At 30.4% G+C, this 14,871-nt stretch overlaps 3 protein-coding genes across 3 annotated transcripts; 1 reads left to right on the top strand and 2 right to left on the bottom strand.

The window, feature by feature from the left end:
• Positions 1-1,021: 1,021 nt before the first annotated feature.
• On the bottom strand, positions 1,022-5,913 carry LOC113386419 (DIS3-like exonuclease 2). Its single transcript, XM_026624200.1, has 5 exons — positions 5,784-5,913; positions 3,614-5,690; positions 3,456-3,555; positions 1,395-1,547; positions 1,022-1,324 (listed from the first exon to the last, which is right to left on the bottom strand). Exons 2-5 carry the CDS (start codon positions 5,563-5,565, stop codon positions 1,022-1,024), a joined length of 2,508 nt encoding a protein of 835 aa, XP_026479985.1. The 5' UTR covers positions 5,566-5,690; positions 5,784-5,913.
• A 460-nt stretch (positions 5,914-6,373) lies between these two features.
• LOC113384581 (cytochrome c oxidase assembly protein COX11, mitochondrial) lies at positions 6,374-7,361 on the top strand. Its single transcript, XM_026622319.1, has 4 exons — positions 6,374-6,633; positions 6,695-6,850; positions 6,922-7,008; positions 7,108-7,361. Exons 1-4 carry the CDS (start codon positions 6,406-6,408, stop codon positions 7,348-7,350), a joined length of 714 nt encoding a protein of 237 aa, XP_026478104.1. The 5' UTR covers positions 6,374-6,405; the 3' UTR covers positions 7,351-7,361.
• A 3,447-nt stretch (positions 7,362-10,808) lies between these two features.
• On the bottom strand, positions 10,809-14,506 carry LOC113386418 (nucleolin-like). Its single transcript, XM_026624199.1, has 3 exons — positions 14,251-14,506; positions 11,336-11,446; positions 10,809-11,278 (listed from the first exon to the last, which is right to left on the bottom strand). The coding sequence occupies exons 1-3, from the start codon at positions 14,504-14,506 to the stop codon at positions 10,809-10,811; spliced, it is 837 nt and encodes a 278-aa protein (XP_026479984.1).
• Positions 14,507-14,871: the final 365 nt, after the last annotated feature.

The raw sequence follows: 14,871 nt of genomic DNA, 5'->3' as shown, positions 1-14,871 counted from the left end.
TTGTTCAATCTTTCATAAATCTGAAACCATTCGATTAATATTGTTGGGGTGTGAGAAAAACTTGTAGAAAATTAAACAATATACAATCTTTACTAACATTATGGTGTCTTCTAACAATTCGGTATACTTTAAAATTGCATTTCAAAACGTACAACTTTGCTTTCGCCCTTATTATAAAGAATTCGCATAGTAAAAACGGCGGAAGCAAAGTTGTACGCACTAATGTAATATATATGCCCATAATTCAAAAACCATTCGTTTAATATGAATGACGTGTTTGGCGAATTTGTTTGAAATTAAACAATATACAAATGTTTTTAACAATAAATGACTCTAAAGCAACTCGGTATACTTTAAAATCGCAATTAAAATAAAGCAAATATACTTAATATAAAGTATACTAGCTTTTAAACAAACTGAAGTTTTTCACAGAATTTCTACATAGTGTTTGTAGTGGAATCTTGCTTTGGAATTCAGTATACCTAGCACATATTTTTACGTTATCGTTTGTAACTCCTAAACCATTCTTTTGATATATATGATGTCTCCAGCAAATTTGTTTAAAATTAAATAATTAACAATATTGTCTAATATCATTATGCCCTACATCAACTCAGTGTACTTTAAAACGCATTTGAAAACATACAACTTTGCTTACGCCATTATTGTTAAGAAGTCGTATTAAAAAAACGGCGAAAACAAAGTTGTACACCTAATAAAGTAAATAATTATATTAAACAAGTTGAGTTATATTAAAAAATTAATAACAGTAACATTATACTATTACTATTATTATATTATTAATAATAGATAAATCTGCTATTAAGTCTGAAGTGAATAAAACTCTAAAATTTCTTAAAAGTTTAAAACATATATTATGGATTCAATATAACAAAATTATTATAAAACCAGAAAATTATTTACAATCTACAAAACGATGCAATTAGAATCGTTTCCATCATATCACATAAACAAAATATTTATATACAATTGATAAAAAGTATAAAATCACTATACATACTCAAGGTAATAAAAATGCTTCAGTCGACAATAAGTTATTACAATTTCCACAAACCACTACTTTAACTTTATTAAACAATTTCAGACTTCTGATGTCACTAAATCTTGCATTTTCGAGAGATCTAGGAGTCTTTTGTTGAGTATTTTTGTTGTCTTTGGCTTTTGAAGAGTTCAGGAGCGATTTTTGATAGTATTCTGTGACGAATTTTTCTTGTGGGATATTTTTATCCCATTGAACGTTGCAAGAGATTACTTTCTTTTTGGAGGAATTGAATATCGGTTCGTACTTTGCGTGGATGAAGGACTGAAAGGGAAAAGAGATTATATATATATATATATATATATATATATATATATATATAAGAAATGTGTACCTCGTAATAAATCCTCTTGTTAAGATTCATCCTGATAATAATGACGTCGATGGAACGATCCTTAATGTCTAAAATCACAGCATCTTCGACAAGTGGTGAATTCTTGACGATGTAAAGACTTAAGTACAACTCGCAGCTCATCTCACCAGCTCTCTGGGAAACAAAAAATAATTATATATAAATAAATATACTCAATGTTATTCTCAAAGAACGACTAAGTCAGTTAACATAAATCCACCCTTTATATACAAATTAATTAGAAATATAGTAGAAATATATAATCTTATGGTTTTTTGAAATAATAGTACTAATTATATTTGAAATATTACTACACTTATAAATTTTTTGTTCAACTGTTCAAGTTTTATATAATTATTTAGTTTATTTGAAGTACAACTTTGCTTCCGCCGTTTTTATTAAGCGAGTTCGTTACAATAAAGGCGCACGCAAAGTTGTATGCTTTAAACAGCGTTTTAAAGTATACTAGGTTGTTATAAAGTCATATAATGTTAGACAACATTGTTGATTAGAAAATTTTAAACAAATTCGCCGAATATATAATTTAAATCAAATGTATAGTTTAGAAGTTACAAGCGATTAAGTAAAAATATGTACTAGGTATACTGAAATCCAAAGCAAGATTTCACTTCAAACACTATGTAGAAAATCTTTGAAAACCTTTAGTTTGTTTGGAAACTAGTATACCTGATGCACAGATTATTTGTTGCTTTTTGATTGCGATTTTAAAGCATACCGAGTTGCTGTAGAGTCATTTATTATTAGAAACATTTCTATATTGTTTAATTTCAAACAAATTCGCCGAATACATCATTCATATGAAACGAATGGTTTTTGAATTAAGGGCATTTATATTACATCAGTGCGTACAACTTTGCTCTCGCCGTTATTACTATGCGAGTTCTTTACAATAAAGGCGAAAGCAAAGTTGTACGTTTTGAAATGCAATTTTAAAGTATACCGAGTTGTTGGAAGACATTATAATGTTAGTGAAGATTGTATATTGTTTAATTTAATTAATTAATCGAATGGTTTGAGATTTATGAAAAATTGAAGCAATAAATGTACTATAAACGCGTTGAGATTAATTTTGCGTTTTATAATTTAGATTTTAAAGTATACCGAGTTATTGTAAGGTGCTATAATGTTAGACAACATTGTTAATTATTTAATTTTAAACAAATTTGCCGAATACACCATTCATATTAAACGAATGGTTTTAAAATTATGTTCATATATATTACAATAGTTCAACACTTTTAAAATAAAAAGACGTACAACTTTGCTTCCGCCGTTATTACTATATGAATTCTTTACAATAAAGGCGGAAGCAAAGTTGTATGTTATTAAATGCGTTTTAAAGTATACAAAGTTGCTATAGGACTAAATGATGTTAAACAAAGTTGTTAAATATTAAATTTTAAACAAATTCGCCGAATACATAATTTAAATCAAAATAATAGTTTAGAAGTTACAAGCACTAAAGTAAAAATACGTACTAAGTAAACTGAGTTCCAAAGCAAGAGTTCCCTATAAACACTATGTAGAAAATCTTTGAAAACCTTCAGTTTATTTAGAAACTAGTATACTTATATTCATTGCTTCTGTTTGCGCCAATCAAAGCATGCAGTTATATTGATATATAAACAAAAAAAAATCATGAATCGAAAATCATACAAATAAATCAAATCAATCAATATGTAATCAAAAACAGTATTAAAATTATTGTAAATACACTTATAACTTGTTATTAATATAAAATAAATATATACAGTTATAATCAAAGTATTTACAATTGGTCCTTCAAAAAGCAATCAATCACAACAACCATCCAAAAAAAAACATTGGTCCTTCGAGCCGGATCAATGTTTTTTAGTTGATTGTTTGATTGAATTGCAAGTTACAATCGTAATTATAATAATTTTAATATGTTTTTGATAACGTATTGATTGATTTGATTTATTTTATAATTATCTTTGATTGGCGCGAACAGCTTCATTACAATTGTTGTCCTGTATATTATTAAAATTTTGTATGTATTACCTTAGCATTGTATTTGTTTTTATTGCACTGTCCAGCAACCTGTTCCAAATCCTTAAATTCGTGCTCATACTTCTCGATTCCCAAAACATGAGCCAGTTGTCTGCAATATTAATAAAAATTAATCTCTAACTAAAATTTAATCATCTATCATTTACTACCTGTGTACTACAATATCAGCATATCTCCTAATAGGGCTCGTAAAATGTGTATACCGATCTACACTCAAGGCATAATGTCGCAATTCCTCCTCATCGACAATTTTGCCCACACAAAAATAATGAGCCCTGGTCATCGCCTTAGAGCAAAGATTATTTACAACCAGCATCACACCCTGGACAACTTCCTGGTCTAATTTTTGTTCGATGTTGAGTAAAGATTGCTGGATGGATTTGGAAGACTCGATATTCAAAGTGACGCCGACAGATTTTAGGAAGTCTTGTAGATCCTTCAGCATTCTTGGTTGTGGTTCCAAATGTGCACGCAGGAATGCAGTTTCTGGTAAATTTTGGTATAAATGTTGTGCTACTGTTATGTTTGCTAAAAGCATGAATTCTTCTATAAGTTTGTTGCTGTCTTGTAATTGCTGAATGGTGAAAGATTCTGGTAGGGACGTTTGCGGGTTTAGTTTGAAACTCAGTTTGGGTTGGTCTATCCTCAAAGCCCCGTTGTGAAAACGCTTTTGTCTCAATTGCAAAGCTATGCTTTGCAATATTTTAACCAAACGGGTTAAATAAGACAGTTTGTAGTCGTGTAAAATTGCAGGAAACTTTGTGCAATCCAATTCCTGGTCATCACAGGCCTCCAACATTTCTTGGGCGTGTTCATACGCTAATTGCGTACAAGAGTTTATAACAGTTTTGCGAAATTCCGAGCTGATAACCTCACCTTGTCTGGTCATTTCCCAAAACACAGAAAAACTCAACCGATCAAGTCCTGGTAACAAAGAGCACATCATGCACAAATTTTTAGGCAACATGTGATAAACGCTTTCGACCATGTATATAGAAGTAGCCTTAAAAGCTGCGGCTTTGTCCAAGTCGTTGTCGGGTTTTAAAAAATAACTAACATCAGAAATGTGCACGCCGATTTTTACATTACCGTTGTCTAATTCCTCGCAAGACAAAGCATCATCTAAGTCTTTGGCGGTTAAAGGATCAATTGTAAAGACACATTTATCGCGATAGTCTACGCGTTTACTAATTTCGGTTTGGGGTATTTTAAACGGAACACTTGGGTAAAACTTGTCCATTTCCGCGCCGTAAGGCGTGACGTCCAAATCGTTCTCTAACAAAATAGCTTTCGTCTCAACCTCAACATCGCCGTTCTTACCAACTTCCTTGGTAATACAACCAACACCGTACTTAGTATTAGTCCAAGACTCCAATTTAGCATAATACAAAACATTCAGCACCTCCTTCTCATCAGCATTTTGCAAACTGCTCGGCCAATCCATTTTATACACGCGCATCCTAGGAAACCTCGAATCTCTCGGTATAAACAACAAGTATTTATGGTTCTTATTAAAATTTTGTACAGAGCCTACGCAAGTTCTGGAGTGCTCTGCAGACTTTATATAAACCACTTCACCTGTACGTGCTCCTGGTGTATCTTGCAGTATACGTACAACAACTACATCACTTTCTAAAGCACGATTACGTGCCAACATGCCTTCGATGGTGACATCCACACCACCATCGGGGTGTGTAACATAAGCAGTCCTGTAATTGTTTTTGTTAATTCTAAACGTACCTGAGATCAAGGTTTTGTCCTGTAAACCTTTATCGACTTGCTGGGGAGTCCAGAAGTCAGGATAGGTTTGTTCGCAAGTGCTCACACTTTTGTTAGGACTTCTCGGATTGGGTTTTTTTTGTCTTGGAGTACCACTTTTTCTAGGTTTGTGTTCTTGGTTACCTTTTTGTACGTTTAATTGTGAAAATTTGTTTGTTAAATTATCACTCGGAGTGGGTTTTTGCTCGTTTGACTTTCGTGCTAAGCGTTTCTTAGCATTCTTACCAAGTTTTTTGGGTGCTTCCTCGTTAGACATTGCTCCAGGTGTTTTATTATCTGCAGAGTCTTGTGAGGATTCGTTTGCAGCTTTAGGCAAAACCATTTCAACTTGATTTAAAATATATACAAAAACAGAAGACTTATTTATTATAAAACTTAAATGCAAATACACTTGAGTAATTGTTGGTGTTACATTGTTTAACGTATTATAAAATACATTTTTTTAATCTGTGAAAGTAAAAAAGCACTGTTATAGATAAAAATAATTATTTAAAAGCTTGACTACGCATCACTTATTATAAATTAAGAATTATAACATACCAAATTGATTTAAAATCGATTTCAAATAACTTTTTGTGCAAATTTTACAGATGAAAATAGGTTATGTTGCAAAAATTGATTATAACAAAATATTAACATTTAAAAATATTTATCACAAAAGTTTTATTAATAATTTGTTAATGAATTACTATAAATAATTCATATTATTAAAAATTTGGCACTTTGAACAACTTTTTGTATAAAATATGTCCTTTTACAACACTTGTTTATATTAAATTTTAACATAAAACTGCTGCACTAATATTTTTAAAACATACAACACAATTTAATAAACATTAATAATTTCAATAAAAGTTTGAAAAACTTGTAAAACACTTTTATAATTTGTTTAACAAAAATAAAGATAAGACCTGTCAGATGCACTTGTGAAAGTTAAAAATTTTAGGTTATGTTGTAAAATAAATGTTTTGGGTTTGTTCGGTCACTGACAATCCGCAACTGTCAAATCTCTTTTCTGTACACACCGAACAGACCTTTGACAGTTGAGCTGTCAAAAATGTGAGGTTAGAACAATTCACATAACCAATTCAAGCATTTATTTATTTATAGTTTAATTCAATAATTAAATTATTAAATACTAATTACTATTAACTATGATAAGATGATACCAAAGTTGTGCAATTTCGTTTTAAACAAAACGAATTTATGTCGTAACACATCTCACGTAAAACATTACTTGAATAGTTGCAGATTTTTAAATAGTTCTGTTAATAAAAGTGAAAAGGTTAATAAAAATCTAAGAAGTACCGTTTATTATATAGCTGGAATTGGTGTTTTGTGTGTGGGGCTCAGCTATGCGGCTGTACCCTTGTATCGAATGTTCTGCCAGGTAAATAGATAGATAGATAGATAAATATATCAATTTATCAAAATTTTGCTTCAATTTGCAGGCGACTGCATACGGTGGAACAACAGGAGTCACCCATGATGCTAGTAGTGTAGAAAATATGAAAGCAGTACCTCATAGAGTTATAAAAGTTAGATTTAATGCTGATATTAGTTCATCTATGAGATGGAACTTTAAGCCTCAGCAAACAGAAATTAAGGTAGTATATATATATATATATATATATATATATATATATATATATGTAGTAATTATTATTATATTTTGTAGGTTGTTCCTGGTGAAACAGCTTTAGCATTTTACACAGCAACAAATCCAAGCGACAAGCCAGTTATAGGAATTAGTACTTACAATGTGGTAAATTCCATATTTCATATATATCTATATATATATATATATATATATATATATATATACATATATATATATTATACCTCCAATTATCCTTTACCCCAGGTTCCCTTCGAAGCCGGTCAATACTTCAACAAAATCCAATGCTTCTGCTTCGAAGAACAGCAATTAAATCCTCATGAGCAAGTCGACATGCCAGTATTTTTCTATATAGATCCAGAATTTGCAGAAGATCCCAAAATGGAGCTCGTGGATTTGATAACACTGTCATATACATTCTTTGAGGCTAAAGAGGGCATGAAGCTGCCCATACCGAATTATTTTAAGGGTCATAATGCTAATAAATAATTGTTATAAAGAATGAAAGATTGTGTTAGTAATGTAAATAAAGGTTTGGGTAAAGTTGGCTTGTCTTATGTATAAAATAAATCAATACAATTGTTAATACACAATTGTTGCAAATATTTCTGAAGTTATATATTATTTTATACTATACACTAAATTTAAACAAAAAATTCTTACAGTTTTCTTATTTTTGTGCATCCTTTGAAACATCATCCGTATTATTTTTAACTGTAGCATCATTTTCATTCTGTTCATCGTTTGCATCTTGTCCTTGCTAAAAACATATTAAATGTATATATATATATATATATATATATATATATATATATATATGATAAGGTTTTTCAGCCTTATATATATATATATATATATACAGTAGGCCCTCGCTTTACACGGCACTCTGGGTACACGGTTCCCATACTACACGGAGCTAAAAATCCGACATCCCTCCGACTACACGGACTTCTTATTACACGGTATTTGGTCAACAGCCCATAAGTTCGTTGTGCAAAAGGGTATTGTTGTAAATTTTGTTATCGACTTTTATCTTTTAGACATGCCTGATTGTATAATAGCCGCCTAAGAACACGTTTGAGCTGATTACTGCGTCGCGCCAATTTTTGAATAAGGTGTCAATTTCGTCACGTCATTTACGTCATTTCGTCCGTATTTCTCCTACTTCAAGTTGTATTTCTTGGTCTCCATACAACGCGATAAAAATGGTGCGATTTGTACCAACTCTGAGTCTCTCATAACACGGTTCCCATACTGCACTATGTAAGGTTCCATAGAACGCACTACGAATTAGCCTGAATTTTATGTTAAATACGAGTTTCTTATAGCACGGTTCCTATACTGCACGGTACGCATTTGCCGCGTAAAGCGAGGGTTTACTGTATATATATATATTGTATATAACAGCCTAGAATTAAAATTAAAAGTGATTTGGAAAAATGTAAATAATGTTTTAAATTCAATAAAATTTTAAAATTAAAAACTGAGCCACTTGTTTAAACTGAGCTGTATGCATTTTTTTTTTGTATTTCTATCAATTTTTTCAAAAAGTTGTTCAAACATGTATATAATATTATATATCATTAAAAACTAGATAAAATTATCTATAAATTTATGTATAACAGTTTAAAACTTTTGGTACAAAATTACGTTAAAAAAAATGATTAAATTTTAAAATTAATTACTGGTTGAGCCTTAAATGTTGAGTTGCTTGGTTAAATTTTTTATATCTCGCTAATTTTTTTAAGAAATTTGTTCAAACTTGTATATATTATTATATATCATTAAAAAGAAGATAAAATTATCTATTAATTTGTGTATAACAATTTAAGTCTTTTAGAAAAAAATGTATTTAAAAAATGATTAATTTTTTAATCTCTCTTGTTTAAACCAAACTGTCGAGTTTTCCGGTTACATCTTTTTATATTTCGATCAATTTCGCAAAGAATTTGTTCAAACATGTATAAAATATCAAATATTGTTGAAAAGTAGATAAAATTATCTATAAACTTCTGCATAACAAATTAAGTAGTTTGAAACAAAATTGTAATAAAAAAAGTGATTAAATCTTAAAATTAATTACTGAGCCACTTGTTCGAACGAAAATGTCGAGTTGTCTGGTTACATTTTTTCATATTTTTTTATTAATTTCGTAAAGAATTTCTTCAAACAAGTGTATATTATTATATATCATTAAAAATTATATATAAATCTGTGTATAACAATTCAAATCGTTTAGTACAAAATTATATTAAAAAAATTGATTAAAAGTTAAAATTGAATACCGAGCCACTTGTTTAAACCAAAATGTCGATTTGTCTGTTTACATTTTTTTCATATATCAATCAATTTAAAAAGTTTACATACTTACATATTCTTTTATACATCTAATTATTCAAAATTTCACTATCCAAGTGTAAGAATAGTTTTTATTATATTTTGGTAAATTTTTATTTAGTATGAAAATTGAGTTATTTAAAGAAAAAAAAATCTAAATCTATATAGTAGAAATTATCAAAATACTAAAACCCGCATTTAAACTACAAATTATTAAAAAAAAATCAATATCTGTGTATAACAAATAAAGTCCAATTTATAGTTTGTCAAAAATCTTATTTTTTCAAAGTAATTTTTTTTCAAAAATGTTAATCGTTTTTAAAAAAATAATAATTTTTGGCACGGGAAGTTCCAGCAATTTGCCTTAAGGCACGATGCCTTAATTGCCTTAAGACAGAATTCCACTCACAGCTAGTTTGCAAATGTATTGAAATTTTAATTTGCTCGTCAGTAGAGTCCCTTTTTGTCTTAAAATTTCAATTTGTACGGCAGTAGAGTCCGTTTGATACTAAAATTTTAATTTGCTTGTCAGTGGAGTTCCCATTTCTATTGACATTCTCAATTGGCCATCAGTAGAGTCCCTTTTTGTACTGAAATTTTAAAGTTGCTCGTCAGTAGAATTCCTTTTGCATTGACATTTTAAATTTGCTCGTCAGTAGAGTCCCTTCTTGTACTTAAATATTAATTTGCTCGTCAGAAAAGTTCCTTATCTAATATACTCGTCGGTAGAATCCCTTTTTGTAATGACATTTTAAATTTGTTCATCAGTAGAGTTCCTTTATTTTATTGACACTGTAATTTGCTTGTTAGTAGAGTCCCTTTTTTAACTTCCCGTAGGGTAAGTTATTGTAATGGGCCGAAAATCGGAATTGAAAATTTTTACATTTCTCGACGTTTTGAAAGTTTCTGAACGTTTTTAAGGCATACCTCAAAAAAAATGGATCTGCAGGAAAAAAATTCTATTCCTATTGATAGGGAGATGTGCTGATTAGTTTTTGGCAAAGGCAGGTCCAGCAGTTACGGAGACAAGGAGCAAATAGTGCAGAAAATAGAAATCGAGTTTTTGAGAGAACGGATCAACCGATTTGAATGATCTAAAAAACATTCATTAAGTAATGATTGGGAGAAGTGTTTATTAGTTTTTGGCAAAGGCAGGCCCAGACATTTCGGACATACAGAGTTAAATGTACAAAAAATGGCAATTTTTGATAGAACTAAGCGTCCGATTCAAATGATTCAAAGAACTTTCTGCTTGTCTTAAAAAAATAATTGATTTTGGAAAAAAAAATTTTTGTTCCATTTTTTTTTCTAATTTTTTGTATATCGAAAATAATTCAGATTTTATTTTTAATTCTGACTATAGTTCTAATATACTTTAAACAAATAATTTCAACTCTGTAATTCAGTTTTTATATAATTCTTATAAATATTAGACAATGTTACAATATTTATAATAATCTATTTGAAAACATTCAGTATTCCTCGAATATTTCGTTACGGTACGGGAAGTTCCAGCAATTTGCTTTAAGGCACGATGCCACCCACCCCACTAGTTTAATATTTTAGTCTCTACTGAGCCTTTAATTTTTTGTCAAATTCATAGTTAACTATTATCTACCCCTCACCTCGACTTGGTGCAACAAAGTAGCAGCTTGCAAATAATTGAACTCCGGATTGATGAGCAGCTCCCTGGCAATACGTTCCCTTTCGGTCTGCGCCCACAGGCCAAAAATCAGCCTATGAGCTCCTTGTTCCTCCAGAATATCGACAGACAGCCGCTCCTGCTCCTGATTCTCCTGTTCATGATTCTCTTCATCGTCCAGCTCTTCTTCTTCCTCATCAAACTCTTCATCCTCTTCATCTTCAGTTTGCTCCTCTGCATTCTCGAATTCTTCAAGGATAGTCTCCTGGATTTGATCCTGATCATCAGGATCATTTTCCGATTCCATTGGTTCGTACTCTATGGAGATCTCTAAGGGCAAAAGGGCGCTTTTGGGGTCGTCCGAGTCGGTAAAGGACGTGCGAAGGGTTATGTTGGTTGGGGCTGATGATGCTCCTGCTGGTTCACCCATTGGCGTATCTGAGAAAGATACTTGAATTTAGATGGATATTTAGATGATGATAAAATCAATCTTACCCTCGACGACTTCAATTTCTTCTTCGACATCATCACTGATGTTAGGCAAGTCTTGGTCCATTTGCTGCTCTTCGCCCAAAATGTTGTAATCATTTCTTCCAAAGTCTCTTGCTCCATAATGTAGATGCACCTGTTATTTTGCCTCAGAACACTTTCATCAAGTTCTACAAAAATATGAAATTGATGGAAAATCATTACACACACACGCACACGCACACATATATATATATATATGTGTGTGCGTGTGCGTGTGTGTGTATATATATATATGTGTATATATATATATATATACAGGGCCGGTCCTGGGGTCCTCAGCGCCCGCATGCCATTATTTTTCTAGCGCCCCTCCCCCACTATTATTTTTACTCTTTTTACAGTTCTTCATTAAAAATATACAAAAATTTGCATTAATTTTTTAGAATACTCTTTAATAGTTCTGTGTTTAGTGCATACAAAAATAGATATATGTAAACTAAAAGCGCAAAAATACATTGATTTTAAAAATATTCAGAAGATCGAGGCAATTCGCGGGTGCTCATAATCAAATTTTTGTGTCTTCTATCGTTGTCGCACTACCGAAAATTTTTAAATTTTTATTTTCAATACAAACTTTTCAACAGATTCAAAAATTTCAATTGTTATTTATTGCTTGTAAAAATATTCCTCAAATTTTCAATTATTTCTAACGCATGCGTATTGCGTAATATTAATATTTGGGTTTTGAAACATTTTATTTATTTATTTTGAGGATTTTATGCAATTTATTCTATTGCGCAAAGCAGAAATTTACAAAATTCTATCCTTTCATTATTGAACGTAGCATTGGTACTTTATGTTGGATTATTTTAATTAAATTTTTCATTATTTAAAATATCCAAAATTGCATCGTAAACTCTCCTAATTGATATCGTAAGGGACGAATAGTATGTATTCATCTTTACTTTCCCATTTATTATTTTAAAGTAAAATTTTTAACGTATTTTAAAAATGTTGTCCATTAGTAAAAGATGCAAGGAAAGTATAAATTTTTTGAATGATATTGAAAAACTATATTATAAATTTCATATCCAAATCTTGTTTTGGCGCCCCCTAAGGCGTGCGCCCGCATTTTTTACATACATTGCAGGTAGGACCGGCCCTGTATATATCTTATATATAAAAATGGATCGCAAAATGTGTTGGTAAGCGCATAACTCAACAACGCCTGCACCGATTTGGCCAATCCTTTTTTTAAAATGTTCAAGGATGTTCTTACGGCGAAAAAAATTCGAATAATCGTCGGGAAAACCCTAAAAACAGCCCTTTTCTAACTAATACAAATAATCGTAGTCGGCTTCTCGATATTATTTCTTATGTTTTACTTTCGGCAGGCGATAAAATTGGTATGGCGTTAAAGAATTTGACTTCAAGTCATATAAGATTTAAAAAATCAATGTCAATGTCCATTTGCCGCCCTTGCCGGTGGTGCTTTTCCTGCATTTTCTGTTATACTCTACTGAGTGTGCTTTTGTTTTGTTTGTAGTGTTTTGTTATCTACCTATGAATAAAAAGTTATTGCATGTGACACAATATTTTAATATTGCTTCCTATAAGACGAGGCAACTATTGATCGTTTGGGATGAATGCACGACGGCACATAAAAAATCTTTTGATGTAGATTCAGAACCTTAAAAGATCAACAGACCAATCAGAACCGATTTGATAGATTTTTTTGACAGGACGAAGTCTGTCGGGTCAGCTAGTATATATATATATATATATATATATATATATATTAAAAAAGTCTAGTAATCGGGCATAACATCAATATAAACATGAATCTCTTTCAAAAATTTATTTTAAAGCCATACGTTTCGGCTATAATCTTAGTCTTCACTCAGTGGAAACTAAAAATAAAATTAAAAACTAAAACAATTGAATTGGAGTGAAAACAAAAAATAAAATAGTAAATAGTACTTACAATTAGTTAATCTTAGTGTTAAATTGGGAGATTTTAATAATCCATGGTATCAGGATATGGTAATGCACTACACTATGTATTATAAACATTAACTTGTAATTACACAATATTTTCACAAAATACTAATTTAAAAAACCACAATTGGATAGTGTGTTGTTCGTAGACTAGATTGTAATTTAATTTACATAGGAGAAACGAGCCAGAACTTAATGAAACATAAAAACAATTCAAAAAATCCAAAGCAGCTCAAAACTATGATTGCGGATCATATTTATACTTTAAAACACAATATGGACTTTTCTAACCCGACTGTACTACAATTCGAACAAAATATATTCAAAGGAAGAATTATATAAGGATCTTCTATATTTTTTACTATTTATAGCAATAAAACAATAAATAAGTGGAATGAATTTAACGCGCTGTGCGACACAAATCTCTCTTTTATTTAGATAGTATTTCTAAATTTTCACAAAACAATAAAAACGACGCGCAAAGGATTCGCAATTCGTTGGTAAAAAATATTTTTTTAAAAAAAGTCCTTTCTCCATTATATCTTCAACCAGTCTACGAACAACACACTATCCAATTGTGATTTTTTAAATTAGTATTTTGTGAAAATATTGTGTAATTACAAGTTTAAAGTTCATAATACATAGTGCAGTGCATTACCATATCCTGATACCATGGATTATTAAAATTTTTCAATTTCACACTAAGATTAACTAATTGTAAGTACTATTTACTATTTTATTAATTCTTTTCACTCCAATTCAATTGTTTTAGTTCTTAATTTTATTTTTAGTTCCACTGAATGAAGGCGTATGGATTTAAAATAAATTTTTGAAAGAAATTAATGTTTTTATTGATGTTATGCCCGATTATTAGATTTTGTTAATACACACATATATATATATATATATATATATATATATATATATATAATCCTTTATACCTGGTGCATTAGGCCTTCTAGTAACATTTTGCACTTGACTTTCTCCTTCAACTGTTGGTGCTGGTTCCGCAGGTTCCACTACCAACACCAACATTGGTTCGTGTAAAGGACCAATTCTGCGTCTACTTCTACTTCTACTTCTACTTCTACTTGAACTATTATTTCGCTCATCGGAATTGCCGTTTTCTTCTTGAGAAGCATCATGCTGTTGGTTCGAATTTTCTTCTGAAGGTTCCTTTTGGTTGTTGTTGTCCATTGTGGTAAATCGTGATCTGTAATAAAGGTTTGATATAAAATAAAATGAATAAACTAGTGGTGTATGGCGTCGTGCCTTAAGGCAAATTGCTGGAACTTCCCGTACCGTAATGAAATATTCGAGAAATTTTAAACATATTATTACAAATAGTGTAACTTTCATTATTTTTACTGTCTTGTTATTTCTGAGCAAATCAAATGTCAATCCAGAGCATGAGCAAATTAATAAAATTAAAAAAAGGACTCTACTGATAAGCAAATTAAAAATCGATCTACAAAATTAAGAAGGAACTCTACTGACGAGCAAATTATTAATCTAGAGAAATATTTTTTCAAGTTTGTGTTTTATTGTAATTATGCAATTCG

The sequence above is a fragment of the Ctenocephalides felis genome, unplaced genomic scaffold (genome assembly GCF_003426905.1).
Source record: "Ctenocephalides felis isolate EL2017-DRISC unplaced genomic scaffold, ASM342690v1 CF-g0.4_SCAFFOLD_03571, whole genome shotgun sequence".
NCBI classification, from domain to species: domain Eukaryota; kingdom Metazoa; phylum Arthropoda; class Insecta; order Siphonaptera; family Pulicidae; genus Ctenocephalides; species Ctenocephalides felis.
This window is presented reverse-complemented; position numbering and strand designations above follow the sequence as displayed.

Excerpts from the sequence above, each read along its gene's own strand:
- LOC113386419 (XM_026624200.1), bottom strand. The coding sequence starts at position 5,565 with ATGGTTTTGCCTAAAGCTGCAAACGAATCCTCACAAGACTCTGCAGAT. Across the intron at positions 3,556-3,613 it reads GCTGATATTGTAGTACACAG|ACAACTGGCTCATGTTTTGG; the intron begins GTAGTAAATGAT and ends TTAATATTGCAG. Across the intron at positions 1,325-1,394 it reads ACAAGAGGATTTATTACGAG|TCCTTCATCCACGCAAAGTA; the intron begins GTACACATTTCT and ends TTTCCCTTTCAG.
- LOC113384581 (XM_026622319.1), top strand. The coding sequence starts at position 6,406 with ATGATACCAAAGTTGTGCAATTTCGTTTTAAACAAAACGAATTTATGT. Across the intron at positions 6,851-6,921 it reads CTCAGCAAACAGAAATTAAG|GTTGTTCCTGGTGAAACAGC; the intron begins GTAGTATATATA and ends TATATTTTGTAG. Across the intron at positions 7,009-7,107 it reads GAATTAGTACTTACAATGTG|GTTCCCTTCGAAGCCGGTCA; the intron begins GTAAATTCCATA and ends CCTTTACCCCAG.
- LOC113386418 (XM_026624199.1), bottom strand. The coding sequence starts at position 14,506 with ATGGACAACAACAACCAAAAGGAACCTTCAGAAGAAAATTCGAACCAA. Across the intron at positions 11,447-14,250 it reads TAGAAGGCCTAATGCACCAG|CAAGAGACTTTGGAAGAAAT; the intron begins GTATAAAGGATT and ends TACATTATGGAG. Across the intron at positions 11,279-11,335 it reads AGAAATTGAAGTCGTCGAGG|ATACGCCAATGGGTGAACCA; the intron begins GTAAGATTGATT and ends TATCTTTCTCAG.